General features: G+C 37.8%; 2 protein-coding genes across 2 annotated transcripts in view; one reads left to right on the top strand and one right to left on the bottom strand.

The window, feature by feature from the left end:
• The window catches only part of ADAD1 (adenosine deaminase domain containing 1), a 54,387-nt gene extending 50,291 nt beyond the window's left edge, over positions 1-4,096 (top strand). Inside the window, exon 14 of the mRNA XM_085222808.1 lies at positions 3,718-4,096. The gene's annotated coding sequence lies outside the window, so the exon portion shown is untranslated. The remainder of the gene's footprint in view (positions 1-3,717) is intronic.
• On the bottom strand, positions 906-5,464 carry IL21 (interleukin 21). Its single transcript, XM_031553271.2, has 4 exons — positions 5,330-5,464; positions 5,175-5,210; positions 1,443-1,580; positions 906-998 (listed from the first exon to the last, which is right to left on the bottom strand). Exons 1-4 carry the CDS (start codon positions 5,462-5,464, stop codon positions 906-908), a joined length of 402 nt encoding a protein of 133 aa, XP_031409131.1.
• Between the last annotated feature and the right edge of the window lie 11,330 nt (positions 5,465-16,794).

Raw genomic sequence — 16,794 nt, 5'->3', positions numbered from 1 at the left:
TTATCAGTTACTGTATTTGCTGGATCTCTTGCAGTGGCCAGTCATATCAACCATGAATTTATGTTAGCTTGAAGGAGTCAAGGTGGAATTCTGTGTCCTAAGAGTTTTTTCCCCAGAGAATTCTACAAGAATTCTACATCTCCACTTAAAGCATTTGAGTTAAACCTTTCCCCGTTGAAACCAGGGGCAAATGCCTGGTTTCAACATGGAAGCATGTCAGACCTATACCATACAGTATGATCTGTGAATGTTTTTCCACTCTTTCTGTGATAGTTACATGCAGGATATTTTTTTTCATAGTGAGCTAAGATACAATCTAAAAACTTATAAATAAATTGTGTGTGTGGTATTATTGTTGTAGATAAGGAAATCAGTCCAGGTAGAAACCCGAGTCTTCAAACATACTGGTAACTTTTTGTCTGTTTTCTTTAAAATGTTTCAGACACTTGTGTATGAGATTCGTTTGAGATGAATGCAAAAAAAGACTAGCAGCCATCTCGTGCATTTGTAGTTCAGCATAAGGTGATAGTAAAGTCCCACAAGTGAGCCTTGTTTTCTGAAATTACGGTTGGAATTTCACTGTGAGATGAGGCTAGGATTACTTTCAAATCAGCATCATTCTTATGCTTAGCCATCCAAATAAGCCTCCTTAATATTCTGGGGAGAAGCATTCACTTACCACACACACAGCACAGCAAAGTAGCAATGAGAAATATTTACATTTTTCACATTGTCTTAAATAAGATAGTGTCTGCTTTAAATAGTAGATTTTCAGTAGCCTTCAGCTCTGGTGTATCCACAGTTCTTGAATAACTGTGAAAAAAACGCAGTGTTAGGAATAGGAGAAAATACAGGTATCAGTGCTTATTTACAGAATGTCAGAAACCAGATAGGAAGATCCAAATCTAATTGATTACCTTTTGCATCAGTTTTGAAAAGCTGTTCAGAAACTCCTGTGGTTTTTTTCTTTCGTAAGATTGACATGAAGACTCACAGTGCTGAAAGATGAAGCAAAACATGCCACTTTGAAAGATCTCATCATAATTGTAAATAATACTTAAAGACTTCTTACTAAAAAAATCTAGCTGATTGTAATCAAAGCCTTTTATGAATAGTAAAACCAAGACATGGGCTGTTTCAGAAAGGGATTGAAAATAATAACTACACCTTTCATTCACAATTTTTGCAGTATTCCCTGTTCCTTTGCCCTGTACATCCCATTGTTGTCATCATTAAAGTGCATACATGCAATTGACTGATAGGGTCGGAATGAATGTCTCTTGGAAGTGCAGAAAAACTGATTTTTTTTTTTCCAAAGTAATGAAAGATTGATCTGATTTTCTAACAAGTTTGGCTCTTACAATTCTACTGTTAGAGGTGGTGTCCATTGCAGAAAATAGGGGGCAATGATCAAGACTTTGAGCAGTGGAAGAAAATACTACCTCTCCAGAGTCTGGCAAAATGGGTCTTCTCAAGATCTTCACAGTTTTGGTGAATGTAACATTTACTTGGCTGTTTTTTGGCTGTAATTTCAGTATGCCATCCTGGAAGCAGGTCATGGCTGTGAACAGGCATCCATCCTAGGTCAGGAACAGAAGGAACAATTTTTAAAGGAACATTACCGCACATGTGTTAAGTTGTGATCTTTGTTCAAAATTAAGAATCCAAGATCCAACAGTACTTTTTTTTTAATGTAGTTTTAGATACACAAAGGATCCTTTGATTTTCCCATTCTTTGATAATTGCTTAAGTATTTCCTCATCAAATACATGCCTAAAGTCTCCCTTTGGATATTAATCCTGACAGCAGCCTACTTTTTCTCTTTCATGGTGTGGCTGCATATTAATTTTTATTACACTAACAGGCTACAACTCTCCAGAATCTCCTTTCCTGTGTGGTAGCAGTTTTCCTCACTAGGCATACAACTGTGGAAAATACCACCAAAGCCAACCTATTATCAACAGAAAAAGAAAAGCAATGTTTACTGAAGCCCATTTCTAACATGTTTTCCATTTTTCAAAGAAACACACACTTAAAACTGCTGATTATGCATATTAGAATGGCTCCAAAGACGTCATCTTTGTTTTGCATACCAACAGCTACCAAAGCTGAATCTCGTCTGGTTTATTAGATGCCACTGCTTTTGCAAGGACAAGGCAACCTCAGTGTATGTTGTCTATAGCAAACGTTAATAGCATCATCTTATGTTGGTTAGATACAACATTTTATTTTCATTAAAAACCACACTTTTGTGTTTGTTTCAAGCTTCTTACCGTAACCAGTACTTGCTTACTGGAAAAAAAGCACTCTTTTTTCAACAGATTGATTTTCCAGCTGAAACTGAAAACGTTTTGTGCCTCATCCGTGATGAGCTGAGAAACTAGCACTTCTCATATATGCTGCTTTTTCTTTTCTTATTTTGCTGAGTTAACAGTTAGCTGTAGGCAGGCCAACAGTCAGAGGACCACAAGGATTGCATTTTTGGTATGTTGTGATAGGTTCAGCATTTTGATGAAGAGGCATTAAAAAGTGTGTATTGCTGGTGAAGTCTGAGGGGTGCTAGGTAAATGTGTAAAATAGTTGTGCTAGAGACAAACATTCTACACCTGACTCTAACTTTACAGATTACCTTGAAAAACCTTTGCTTCCTGAACTAACAAACAGCAGTTAGATGCTGATGTGATGTAAATGGGCATTGTGCCATTGGCTTCAGCTACAAGGTCTATCCTATTTTCCCTCCAGTCTTGCAATTTTGAATCAACTCAGTATGAAGACTTCCTCAGCTTCAGTATCTTTTCTTTTGAGTTTGTGTCTTCTGCTATCTTTAGCCTTCCACTACTTTTTTTTATTTTTTATTTTTTAAATCTCAGTTGAGTGTACAGGGAAATGAAGTGGGATTGGATTGGGGCTAACATTCAGTCCATTCACTGGTATCTCAAGGAATTCAAAACCAATATTGATAAACCACTGAATTTTTGATGTAATGAAAAATTGTCTTCTTCCTACGTATTGAAGGCTAAATTCAAATCTGCCTTAAGCGAGTTATCATATAAGTAATACTATGATATTCAAAGTGCAGTTGTCTGAAATACTTTTTATTAAATCCGGTTTCGTACATGAAGGTGTAACTGCAACTTTGGCATGCTATAATTCATATAGAATCATAGAATTGTTTGAGTTGGAAAGGAACTTTAAAGGCCATCTAGTCCAGCTCCCCTGCAGTGAACAAGGACACCTACAGCTACATCAGGTGCTCAGAGCCCCATCCAGCCTGACCTTGAGTGTCTTCAAGGACAGTGCATCCACCGCCTCTCTGGACGACCTGTTCCAGTGCTTCACTACCCTTGTAGTAAAAATCTTCATCCTTACATCCAATCAGAATCTCCCCTCTTTTGGTATGGAGCCATTTCCCTACATCCTATCACAGCAGCCCCTGCTGATGAGCCTGTCCCCATTCTTATAGCCTCCCTTCAGATACTGGAGGGACATTTAATATATATATATAATAGAATATATAACATATGTGTATTTGGATAATGCAATAAATGTAAATTTCACTCCTCAGAATGAAAGCCTTATCAGTGTGATTGCTGGTAATAATTACTGTTAACAATTACTCTTAATAAATAGCGTTAGCTTTTCATCAGGGATCAAACCTGTATTGATCTTAGTACCTTCTAAATAACTAAATTCTTTATCTCCTATACTTTTTGACAGAGGTACTCAGGACCTCCCAGAGTCAGCCCATAAAGCCCTGTGCTGCAAATGAACTGTTGTCTTCCTTCCTGGTGTTTTTCAAGAGAAAAAAAAAGCAACAACCTGATGAAGCGATTAGTCACTGGGTGTATTTGGTTGTTTCAGGGGTAGCAGTAAACTCTGCAGTAAAATGATGGCTAAACATCTGGCTCTTTTCACTTTGACAGTACGAGTTAGAAAGAGTGCTAGTGAAAAAAACCCAACAGTTATATTGGGTGCATTACTTTTTGCATCGCAGTTGTTTCTAGCAGTAAGATGGAATGGAATGTATCTGTTTTGGTCATGCTTCTCTATGTTTTTTGCAAGTCAAAAATGCACCAGCCATAAATCTTAGGAGGAGGCTAACAGCTTTGTGAAAAGAGGTGAGTTTTTTTCCTTTCTTCTTGCAGTTTGCAAAAAAAACATTTACAACCCTGAGTAAACACCTTTATATTCTGCAAGTGTTTTTCTTAATATGCACGATGATTACTTTTACATGTTGCTTAAAATTGCTTACTTTTTGAAGTAGGTGTCCACACCCATAAACAAACAGGATGGGTAAATTTAAGATAACTGATAACAAGGTCTTCATTGCATGTTGGGGATTATTAGAAGAATGCCGAACACACTGAGTTTCTAAACTTTTAAGATGTGATGTTATTTTTAGCATTTCATTATGCTGTAAATCCCGCATCCTGCCTGTATGTAGATATGTGCACGCTTTCTGTGACTCTAGTGTAACTTAATACATATGAGAAGTTCCTGACTTCAAATAATACATAATGTCATCATTTTAAAAATGTATAAATAAATATCAGTATAAAAAGAGATTTGCAGAGACCTGCTGTAGTTATTTTAACAAGTTATAATGTAAAGAGAATACTTGCAGAATGCAGCTTTGTCTCCTGGTCTGTGTGGTAGCACATGCTTTGCTCACAAGTAGTCTGACAGAAAGCAGTGTGACTGCATGAAAGGAAGTGCTATGTAATATAGCCTTACAGTACCACTCTTGACATTTATCTCCAGTGGGAGGGAAAGGCTCCGTTCAGCGGTATTACCAATGCACCTGGAGCTCACAGTAGCTGGAGGCTCTTCACTGCCCAAAAACTGCATCCCCAGGAGCATTGCTAGTCATGCAGGTTTTGTGCTCGTGGCACAGCGTAAAGGGAACACTTAGAAATTTGAGTCTGTGGATGTGCTAGAATGCACAACCTAACCTAACCTAGCACTAGCCTAATAATTAAGACTGCATAATATAAACGCTTCTGGCATGAAAAATCCAGGAATAAGGAACTTTTATCAAAGCATTTTCAAACTAGCTTGTACCAAGAGTTCTAGGTCAGAGATATGAAAAAGAAGGCATCTGCCATTTGTCACTGGAAATCACAAATACAAAATACATTTGATACAGTTAGAAAGAAATGTTAAACCGGTCTCACCTCAGGGTTTTCTGGTGTATGCAGCAATTCAACATCCTACAATAAAACAAATCAAAGTTAGAGAAGTTTAGCATTTGAGCAATGTCCCTCAAAAGATATATTCAATACATAATACTTGAAAATAATTTCAGAATTAGGACAAACGCTTTGCTTACCTTATCTTTCACTACATCTTTTAGTTGGTCAATTGTCTTTGCAAGCTGTTTGTATTTCATTGCTTTTGGTGGAGCTGCAGTCAGCACCATACTGGAACAGAAGAAGAGCATACAGAAAAAAATCCTCCTCTCCATACTGATGAGTTCTGTTGTGTTAGGAGCAAAGTTGTGCTATCCAAGATGAACACTTCAGTTTGAGCTGTGCTCAGGTATGCCACATACCTACCTATATATTGGTCTTTGATGCAGATTAAAACCCACCCATTTCAGTTTGGAAAGCTTTGAAGAATGGATTAATGAGTAACCCTTTTTTCTTTTCCATTGGCTAGGTGAGTTTGTGCGTAGGGGGGCAGGGATTGATGGAGTGAATTAAAATATGCCCCATCTGCACATTGGACAGGAAAAAAAGAGAAAAGGGTGAATTCCCATTTTCGCTTTGAGTCAAAAAATGAACGTAGTAAGAAGTAGATGCTTAGAAACCACAGGCCCAGGTAAACAAAGATTCTGCTTTTTTTTTTTTTTTTTTCCCTTGCTTCTTGCAGCAAAGAATCTCTTCAATCCAATTGAAAATCATCCATATCATACTGATGAAATATGGCAGGACTTCTTTTCAGAACATTAAAGTATTTATCCTGCTTTTCTTTATAGCTCCAGAGGATATGATCCAGCTGATGTCTGTGAACTGCCACCTTTAACATTCATGCATGGTTTCTGCAACAGCTGTGAGTAAAAGGTCACTTTTTTAACATTTAACATTTAAGCTAGCTGTGGTCTACTTTTTACTTCAAACTGATTTCACATATTTTAACAATATGCTAGTGAGCATGTGCATTGGGGGCTGAAAGTGCATTGGCAGGGGTCTGAGCTCATGGAGATGCATTGCCATGGGAGAAGTGAATTCCTGTCCCATGCCCATTGCCCAGATGAGAACGATACTGGAGGATCAATACTAAGTTGTCAGTCCCTCAGAACATTATCGTGTTGAGACTGTGATTGACTAGATATGACAGTTCAGTTATGTTTTGTTGCAGTTAGGCTGGAAGTTAGCTTTGCATATCTATGCAACCCCTTCAATGGAGATATGACCCTGAGACTAGAGAATTCTCTTGAGAATGCAGAAATGCCTTTGTGTGGTGTGAAATAAATTAAAAATGCATTTAACAAAATTTAAAAGGAGAATAAAAACAGCGGAATAATCTGAATTAAGAAATAAGTCAGATTCCTGTGATTTCCTTCAAAATTGTTGCCTATTGCAGTGAAGTATGTATGCTACTTCTGAGGAAGCAGATTTGAGAACTTGAAAGACACATTAGTGATAGGAGCTTTTCCAACAGATGTCAGTAAGGAATGTTCTCTTATGGGGGCTACCTCAGTTGTCTTCTTGCTAATTTAGTGGCATAGTATTTATAGACATTCCCAAATATACCTTTTGTTTGTTTGTTTGCTTGCTTGTTATTTATTGTTATTTATTTATTATTTTCCTCCAACCCATGCTCCATTTTCATTACTCTCACTCGCACTGAGCATACAGAACAGCCCTGTGCGAGCGCTAGGTACTTCCGTGCTGCCACCTCTAGGAATCTTTTCAACACCACTGCTCCTAATACTTTATCACAAGGAGGTAAAATGTCTTTAAATGACTGTTATATACTGCCAATAATAAATGGTTATCAATACTGTTGTGTGACCATTACAAGTTGCTGTGTAGAACAGGTAGAAGGCAAATAAAATCAGTTGCGCACCTTCACTAAATAAAAAGGTACCTAAGTGTCTTAAATCTTGGCCTCTTGAAATTTGAAGATTTTAGACAGCTTTGAGGATGCTTTCCAAAATGGAAGGTGTTTGGACCTCATTTTGATTTTGTCTTACTTAGAAGGCTAGTCTGTGTAATAAGCTGGCACTCTACAAAATGCTTCTGTTTTTATCTGTCAGGTGGGTCAACCAGACAGTCAGTTGGGATGACTTATTTCTGTCCATTTCAAAATCTCTCACTATTTAAGCTGGTGTGTTTGTTTACTGTATGCAAATGTTTATTCACTATAAACGGTTTATAATCTTTCAGCAACTGGATAGCTTGGAGGAATAGATTTTAAAGGTGTATGCATGTGTGTCTTCACAAATGCCCTCATGCTTTCATGGATGTACAAAATGTCTCCTAGCAAAAGGGGCAGTTAATCACACCTGACAGAACAGGAATCCTGAGAAATAAAAATGGAAATAAGATAGAAAAATATTTTCTTCTAGCACATAGTCTAAAATATAATTTCATCAATAAAAGGTAGTGCAGTCATTTTTTTTTCACTTATTTTGAGGAACATGTTTTGTATTCATTTTAGATGAACAGCCTAGATGGACTGAAGTGGAGGGAATCTCAGGTTTTATTCAGAAGTTTTGTTAACATACAGCTAAGGTTCATAAGTGGAAATCAGAAGCAGTAGAGACATTTTGTTTGAGAAACCATAACTTTTTATCCCTTCTTTCACCTTATTCATGTGAATTTTTGTACAGTTTGTTCTTTCCAAAGCTGTTTTCAACACCTCTGTGAATCTGCTGAAGGGATGAAGAGATTATTATTGTGGTATTGTTTATGTGAAGCTGATACTTAAAGTCTGCTCCTCTATAACATAACTGAATCTTCATCTTCTCTGTAGGTTATTGACAAGTAATTTAGATAAACATACATTGTATTCTCAATCCAGTTTTTGATAATGCCATTGGAGTGTTCATAGTTAAGGAGCAGACCGGTGATATGTATGTTTCTGCCTTTTTTGTTAGTGTTTCAAATTTGAATTTTTTTGAGAAGTTTCTTTGAGCCCAGCTTATATAGGTGAACATGCTAGCTCTGCTGGCTTTTATTTTAGGCAGTTTTATTTGGTTGATAGGTTGGAAGGTTTCCATTTGGATGTGAGATTGACTCTGTTATCTTATTAGGTGGTTGGCAGTTAGTCATGCAAAAATGCCACTGCATTGACCAGAAGCTTCAGAACCACTCAAGAACTCTAGTTATTGCTGTCCATATATTTTCAGGAACTCAGGGCTTGAACGGGCAACATAGAGGCATCAGCTCCTATCGACTGCCATGACAATATGTCATAATTATTTAACAATTGTCTTTACTTCCATAGTTGGTTCTTAAAGTCTCTGTGCTTAGCAATCAGAGACATTCTTCCAGCCTTGATGGCACTGACTGTTAGCTTAGGCACTTCTGTTCTTACACTGATGCTGTCATTCAGCTTAGATTGTTTTCTCCTCTGACTGATATTTTCTCATTTGCTTAGCTTAGAGAGAGCAATCAGACCCCCTTCGGCCCCAGACTAAGCATACTGATGCCTTTAAGTGTACCTGTCCTCTTATCATCCTATCCATTCTGCTCTGCACACCTCCATTTGATTGGCAGACACCTCCATTGGAATGGTTGATAATATTCTGGATGAGGTCCCAACATCTAATTGTGCAGTAGCTATAATGTTGTATTGAACCATCAGGAAGTGATTCACTTATTAGTGACTAAAATTTTATTTTTGTTGGTCCTTGATAATTTGTTGGACAGGAGTAACACACGGCTACATTCTGGATATTATTGTGTCTCTGGAGTCATTTGCAGGACTGTACTCTCACATTTGACCATGTCCTACAGCTGTATAGAAGAACCATATCTGCGTAGCTAACAACCATTTTAATTGTCATCTTTTGTTGTTTTTTTTCTTTTCCTAAAGTAATAATTAAGGCTCCAATGCAGTGATCAGAGTATAAATTACTGCAGCTTCTAGAGATAGTCTGAAAAACAATGAGATAATTTGCATGGGTGGTTCTGAGATTGTCACTTTAGGAAAGAAAGTAATTACAATGGCAGACAAAGGCAGCTTTAAATTCCCTGAACCACACTCAAGCATGTTGAGAACTGTTTTAAAATTCTCTTCTTGTTTAAAGGAGGTTGTGTCATTGCAAGCTTCATTTTTTAAAAAAGAAGCTGTTTTGTTAGACTCTGGTTATCCATGTTTAGGAATATTTAGTGACATTGCAAACTAAGGGAGAACTCTGCTGATAGCTGCCAGGTTGTGCATGCTGCATGTAGTCCTAAAAACACTTTTTATATCAGTGCACTGTGTAAAAGGCAGTTATGATATCAGAGGTGACATTAATGTGAATGGTAGGTGGCGGTGAAAATTCCTGTCTAGTTTACAGTGGAACCTTTTGTGTGAAAGGATACCTGTACAACAGCACCAGAGAGCACTCGGGCAGCACATATTTAGTGAAGCATTGTCACTTAATACCCAGAAGCAACACAAAAATATGGCAGACCTCATCTCTTTACCAGTCTAGCAGGATAATTCATGGGCTTATTGGAGGTATATGGTAATGAGACAGCTCTATCTAAAATATTCCTAAATTAAATCTATTGTATCGTAAATCAGTTATGACGTTGACGGAGCAATTAGAATGGGAAACTAAACAACGGTTATTTGGTAATGTGATAGCAAGTGATTACATATCATTCCTTTAAATTTGTATGGTGTTCTGTTTTGTGTTAGAGGCTCTAAGAGCATAATAATTGTTTGAAGAAAGGCACACTGACAGAGAAAGTGAAATATAAGGACAAAGAGCTTCCTTTTTGTCTAGGCAGTGGAGAAAACTCCTTGATATCCCTCTCATCAGATAAGAGTGAACAACATGGTTTTTATATACGTCACTTCTCTTTTGTGGCTTAGGAACATGCTGAGTCAAATAATGATACTCACTCTCACACTGTCGCCTGCCTGGCCTTGGAGGAATGGCTGCAGAGTGGAAATCTGAAAAACCTCCCATCCATAGCCCATTAAGCTAAGTCCTCCTCTTTCCTTTTTGCGACATTGCCACTCAACACCCAAGTACTGAATGACTTCGACCCTGAAAGCCTGGTTTCCCCACCCACATTTTCCTTTACAGTGTAGCTGAATGGAGGCTTTTCCCATAGCTTAGTCATTGCTATGGCTCAGCCAAAAAAAAAAAAAAAAGAGAAGCCTGTAATGCACGGAGCTGCTGCTTTCAAAGAATTTTTGTAACTTATGTATGTGACATTCCATATATATGCCATCCACGGGGAGAGTGTAGGAAAGCAAACTGGAAAATGGGAGCCTAGAAAGATGACCTTTGTAAAACAGATCTAGGAAAACTAGTTTATAAAATATTTCTGACAAATCTCTCCAAATATTATTTTCTTCTTGTTAACTTTGTGTCATTCTTCTGTCTTCTAACCTTGCTTATAAAAGAGGAAAATTAACTACCAAAAGCAGGGAGAAAAACCTCTTCTTAGCTATAAGTTATATTTACTATGAAAATCAGAATAAATACAACTCTCAGTGTGGTGAAAAGGCACTGAAAAATTAATAGACTGCATGTAGTACAATAAAACTATTAAGATTCTCCATAATGTTCCTCCACAATGTTATGTTATAGACATTGAAGTCTAACTTTGGCAAATAAAAAGATCCCATGCAGTAGATGAAGGAATTGAAAGAACAAAGGGAGCAGCTGTGTCAGGAGACTGTGTATTTCTGTCCTTAAATAATGTATTAAAAATAAGAGGAGTGCCAAATAAGAGCTTTTATTACAGAAGATTCTTCTTATATCATGTAAGGGCAATTACAGTGAGCTCAGTATTTGTGACAACTTCCAGTTGCTGGGAAGCAAGGAAAAGAGCACAAGTGCTCATCTGGCTGAGTTATACAGTAGAATCTTACAAGTTCATTATTGGCATGTCAAATTAAAGTAACTGTGTTGTACTCCATCTTCCTTGCTTCTGGATACTGAAAAAAAAAACAGAATAATCCTCCTGCTACTCTTCATGATAAAAATTTCATTACCATAATTGCCCAACCAGACCAAAGTCATGAGCAAGAAATTCCCCAAACACATGGAGTGTCTTCCACATAGGGACTAAATATGTTACTCCACAAGCCCCAGTATGTTACTCCACAAGCCCCAGTACTTGTGTCTTTTAACTAGTTCAAAGTGATGGACACCTGGAGCAGAACTAGCTCACAGTCCTGGAGCTGGCAAGGCATCATATCTATCCCACACATTTTTTCAAATCAAGAGGTTATTGAGGAGAGACAAATAAGACCTGGTATGTAGTACAGAGAAATCACTGGACGGATTTCTTCTGTCTGTGGAGAACTTCCGTGAGTGTCAAAGAACCCCCATATCTGTGGTACATAGTAGGGGCTGAGCTGGTAGCTAGGGGCTGTGGGTATGCCTGTGTTCAGCATCTGGCTATTACTAGGTTTAAAATTCATTACTTTACTCTCTGAGTAGTGAACATCAGCTACATTATAACCTCTGGTTCTTGATTGTAGATAGGGCTGAGATGGAATGCCACCACGCAACAGAAAAAGCTAATGTAAGAATGAAAGAGACTTGGATGGAAAATAGAATCTGCTTTCAAGAACAGGCAGAGACTTTCTGAATCTAGTACAACCCTGTTCATGTTTTTGTCTAAGCTTTGGAAACAGCTTCAGCAGTGAAGATGCATGAGTAATGCAAAGCCATTTGCAAATGTTCCCATACTGTCTCATTTGCTTTGTACCAAGCGTTATAGTCTTAGTGTTCTTTTTTTTTTCCCTTTTTTTTTTTTTTTTTTTCCCGGAAGGAGTGACAATGACTGTAAAGCAGAACAATTTAATGTTAACAATAATTGTATATTTGTTAAATACCAGCCGTGTCTTGCTCCTCAGTCAACCCAATTATGTTTTTTTATGCATGAAGTGTGGTTGATATATTTCTTATTAACAGATAATAACAAACTGTATTGAGAAATACCTGTATTGAGACATCCAGAGCCTGACACAAGGCCAGACCAGCTGTGCACAGCACAAAGTGCTCAGAAGAACTGTCCTTTTGAGACCATATCACTTCAGGTCTTTCTTTTAATGTTGGAGCAGCCACCCACGTTCTGGGTAGTACCTTTCTCTGCATGTAGGAAGGAAGAAGCCTTGCTGGGTCACTGAGTCTAGTCTTCTGCCATTGCAGGCATTCACGTCATCCAGTCTCTTTCACATCTCAGCTCTTATGCTCTCCTGCATAAGTCATTATCAGTTCAATCTTGGTAACGATAAGAGCTCAGAGCTTTTTCTGTGTTCCAGCTTCTATAGGGCATCTTCATTTTTATTCACAGCACATCTTTCCCCACTACTAAAGGTGGACAGCCACCTTCAGAAGACAAGGCAGCAGTTGTCAGGATATCAAGATAGCAATTTGAGGACAGAAAGTAGTTCTTCAGCTGAAAGACACATATATACAGGGAGGTGAGGGCTATAAGCATGAAAAGTCAGTGCTCCTTTTCTGTATTGCAGCATTGAAATCTCCTGCAGCTGCATGGTGGCATTTCTCTGTGGCTCTTCAGATCTTCTTAGGAAACATGGCCAACGGGTGTGCAATCTTTCTACCACAGGAGTGCTCTCTGTATGTAACATGATTTGGAATAATTCCATTAAAGAACAGTATGGTCTGTGGTGTGACAAACTGTGATGTGGTGGTACTGAAACCCAAATGTAAATGTCCTGTTCATTCAAAATGTTCAAAAAGAAAAGTCAAATGAGATGTATGCAGATGTTGGACAAGGAACAGAAAAAGCAGAACAACACAAAGAAAAAGTTCAACCTTTGTTAATTTATTAATGTTTATGAAGAGAGGGAACAGAAGTTGAAAGAGATTTACTTCTATTTTACAATATCAACACTATCAAACAAGTAAAAACCAAACCATGACAGGCTCAAAATGGGCAAATCTGCTGCAGTTTCTGGCCGTATATGACATACAAAAACCACTGGCTTTTGGACCTTCCTGTAGTGTCAATGTTGACATTACAGTCTGTATTTCAACATCAAAATTAGAGGTTTGTTATGGATTTTGGAAGTCATTTTCTAGGTTTGATGAGGCTACTGTGCTGGTTTGGGATCTCTCCAGCAGTAAAATTGTTTCCCTATTGCGCAGTCTAGAGCAAACAATGGGACACAAATTGTGAGGGACTGTGGCCTCTCTTCCCTCTTCTCCAGCAAATATGCACTGTTTTTATCTTCCTTACAAATACCTTCTACATCAATTTATCTTTAAAATCGAATACAGTTTTTTTGCTTTTTATTATGTTTTATTTTTTGGCATGTCTTGGTAGAAGCTGATAACTGAATACTGCTTTTATTTCTAAATAGTTTCTGGTTCTCTTGTGTTACCAAAATATTGCAGTCTTTAGATTGCACTACTGATCATAAATGTCTAAATGTCTGTGAATGCATACCCAGTTTTTATTAGAATTATTTAATGATAATTCTGGTTTAAAGATCAGTAAAATCATTGACATTGTTCTCCTGCCATGGCTTTTGTTTCCCAGGTCAAGGAACTGTGTCATGCCATACCATGCTGGGACACTTCTGTGGCACAGTGAGAAATGGTGAATGCAGAGGAGCAGCGTGAGAATATGCAGGAGGATGTGGTCTGCCTCCCCTTGAAGTGACTCCGCATATCTGCTTGCAGACCAGCTCCTCAGCTTCTATTGTGCACTACTACGTTGAGTGCTACAAACCACTGTACCAGCCATCAGAAGCTTGTGCTTCATCTCCTGCACAGAGAAGAGGCTCTGTTGTCACGCTGTGTAACCAAAGGGCAGGCTGATGCAGGAGCCACCCCTGCAAACCTCAAGTTGTAGTAACACAAGTGCCTTCTTCAGCAGCAAAGCCATTTAAAGAACTTTCTACTCCATGTCACCACCATTCTCTTGTGGCTCTGTGTCACAGTGTATTTGTCTTTCAAGAGCCTCTTACAGCTGCTGGTATCAATGAAACAATCCAAGTTAAAAGTCCTTCTAGCAAACAGCTAGGGAGTTTGCTTGTTCATTTTAATCGTTTTGATTGGAATTATTTTACTAACAACTCTGCTTTCTCCGAAGCACAACAGGTTTACAACGAGTAATGCATTGCTAGAAGTCAGAAACTCCTCTTCTACTGGCTCTGCTGCAGATCAAAACCATGGATCGCCTACGCAACAAGTACCTCCTAGCACACAGGGCCGAGGGGGCCACTGGATATCACTGAGCAACAGCATTCCAGGAACAGCAATTGGTTGCAAGTGCAAATAGAATTAAGCCCTTTCACTGTGGCTGAAATATAATTTCTGACCGAGTCATTTTAAGGAAGAGAATTTAGGAAAGTCTTAACCTAGCAGGCTGGTCTACATTTAAAACTTGCGAGTATTATGTCACCATTTTGTTGAGTTTTGTTTGTTTGTTTTGTTTGCCAGGCAATTATATCAATAACATCTCTGGTGTAGTTGCAACTGTACCATTATAGAATTATCTTAAATAGGAATACTAACTATCGCATTGCTCATACTCTTTGAATATAATGCACTTTGTTATGACTTTATACTTCAGTAAATGTAATATTTCATTGTTTACAGCAGGTTACAGAATACTCACAGGTGACTGCCTAATACTATACTTAACAGATAAAACTCAAATGCAGCATCTCTGGAAAAAAAAACCTTGTTCAGTTTTTTCAGAAATTGTTTGGTCTGCCTTCATCTACAACCAGATGCATATAACGGACGTGGATGTGTATACCTGCATCGACAGATTTGTCTTTTCTATGTGCACTCATACACATTTTAAAAGCTAAATGATACAGTTGCTTTGCATAATGAGTTTCATTTTTTTTCACAGGTCAGCACCTTTAGTGAACCCTGGAAAAACTAATGTGCGATCAGTCATCACACTGAAGCAGCAGCACCCGTTCAGTAGTCTTGGACAAAAAGCTGAATGCTGTGGTTTCAGAAACTTATCATTGAAACCTTGTGGTTCTGTGTAGGAGGTTGCAGAAGCTGGACACGTTTGACATCCTTGTTTCTGAACGGTGAAATCTGTACATCTAATTTATGAAAATTATCTCTGGTGTGATTTTATTCTTTTTTTTTTTTAATGAAGTCAACATTATATTTTCCCTGCATTCAGTGGAAACAATAATGGAAATGTTTTAAGATGTACTGTGAAACCGTTTTGACCTTAAAAGGGAGAGTAATAAAAATATCCTTGATTTTGATTAAGTTCTAAGAAGGAAATTAAAATTAAATACTTGGAGTTGCAGGTGAGAAGAAAGTATTTATCAGGTGGGGAAACAAACAGAGAAATGAACTGTGAGAAGTCACATAGATGTTATGAAATAAAAATTTTCCAAGTGAGAATATGATATTAAAAAAAAGCAACACAACAAAGTAAGGTAGTTTAGAATAAACCGTGGTATCTGTTGTCTTTCAGATAGTCTCCACAAACTGGTAAGGTTACATGCAGGGCAAATGCAAGATGTATCTGCAGCTTAAACAGTTGAAGTCACATCAAACAAGCAAAACAGTGTAAGTAAATCATCACTTAGTCAGTTAATGCATTTTTTTCTTTCCTTTTCTTTTGTTTTATGCTAAGTGCAGTGAAATAATGCAGTTCCTTGACAAAAGAAATATGCTAATGTTGGTGCAAAGGATATCGCAGCAGGTACGTGTAACAGGAATTGAAAGGAGGAGAAAATATATTTCTTGGCTTGTCCATGCATTTCAGAAGAAATACATCCACAGCTGCATTGCCAAGCTGGAACTGAGACCCACCATGGACTCCTATCTTCCTCATGTACACTTCTGCCTTCTGCTCTGGTGAGTGCCTGCCATCATGCAAATCCCCAGAAAGCTGAGCTGTGGCAATAATAGAGAGCTGAACCACTAATAGTGGCAAATCATATTCCTTTATGTCACAAGCAACAGAACTATGCTTAGTACCAACAGGAAGTATTGCCTCCGAGAAGTAAATTCCCAGGAGCATGTGTGCCATTCTCTGTGGTTAAACATAGTAAGGGAATCAAGGGAAACAAGATGATCAAAGACCTTTGAATAAAATACAGAAGTGAAGAAAAAGAATATTTGAGGTACAAAACAAAGTTACTTGCTAAAATATAGGGTCATAGAATTATAGAATGGCTTGGTTGGAAGGGACCTGTAAGATCATCTGGTTCCAACTTCCTGTGTAAATAAATGACTCTAGGTGAAAAGCAACTACTCAGTGCATTTGTGGGAGTACAAAAATCTGTCAGGAGGCTTTAGTCAAAGGTTATATAATACTTCTTTGTGAGCCAAAATTGAAAGTATCATCACCTACTGTCGAGGGAGACTGTCAAGTTTCATGTTAATAATTTTCAGTAATTTCATTTCTATATCAAACATCAATAGAAAGCCATAGGTTTTAGTTCCTTCCTACTACTTCATTGATTCTGATAGGGCACTTGTTTCTTTTCAAAAAGGTGTTACTCTCTTATTGTACGATTCACTGGAAAATGAAGATGTCTTGTCCTGCTTGTGTTTTTTTTTCAGAAACCTGAGCTGATAATCATTACAACTGCAGCTGCAAGTAAGCATATAAAAAAACGGTAAAATTGCTATCTTAAGTTAGTTTTCTG

This window comes from Meleagris gallopavo, chromosome 4 (assembly GCF_905368555.1).
Source record: "Meleagris gallopavo chromosome 4, MGAL_WU_HG_1.1, whole genome shotgun sequence".
NCBI classification, from domain to species: Eukaryota; Metazoa; Chordata; class Aves; order Galliformes; family Phasianidae; genus Meleagris; species Meleagris gallopavo.
This window is presented reverse-complemented; position numbering and strand designations above follow the sequence as displayed.

Excerpts from the sequence above, each read along its gene's own strand:
- IL21 (XM_031553271.2), bottom strand. The coding sequence starts at position 5,464 with ATGGAGAGGAGGATTTTTTTCTGTATGCTCTTCTTCTGTTCCAGTATG. Across the intron at positions 5,211-5,329 it reads AAGATGTAGTGAAAGATAAG|GATGTTGAATTGCTGCATAC; the intron begins GTAAGCAAAGCG and ends GTTTTATTGTAG. Across the intron at positions 1,581-5,174 it reads ATACACCAGAAAACCCTGAG|GATGGATGCCTGTTCACAGC; the intron begins GTGAGACCGGTT and ends TTCCTGACCTAG.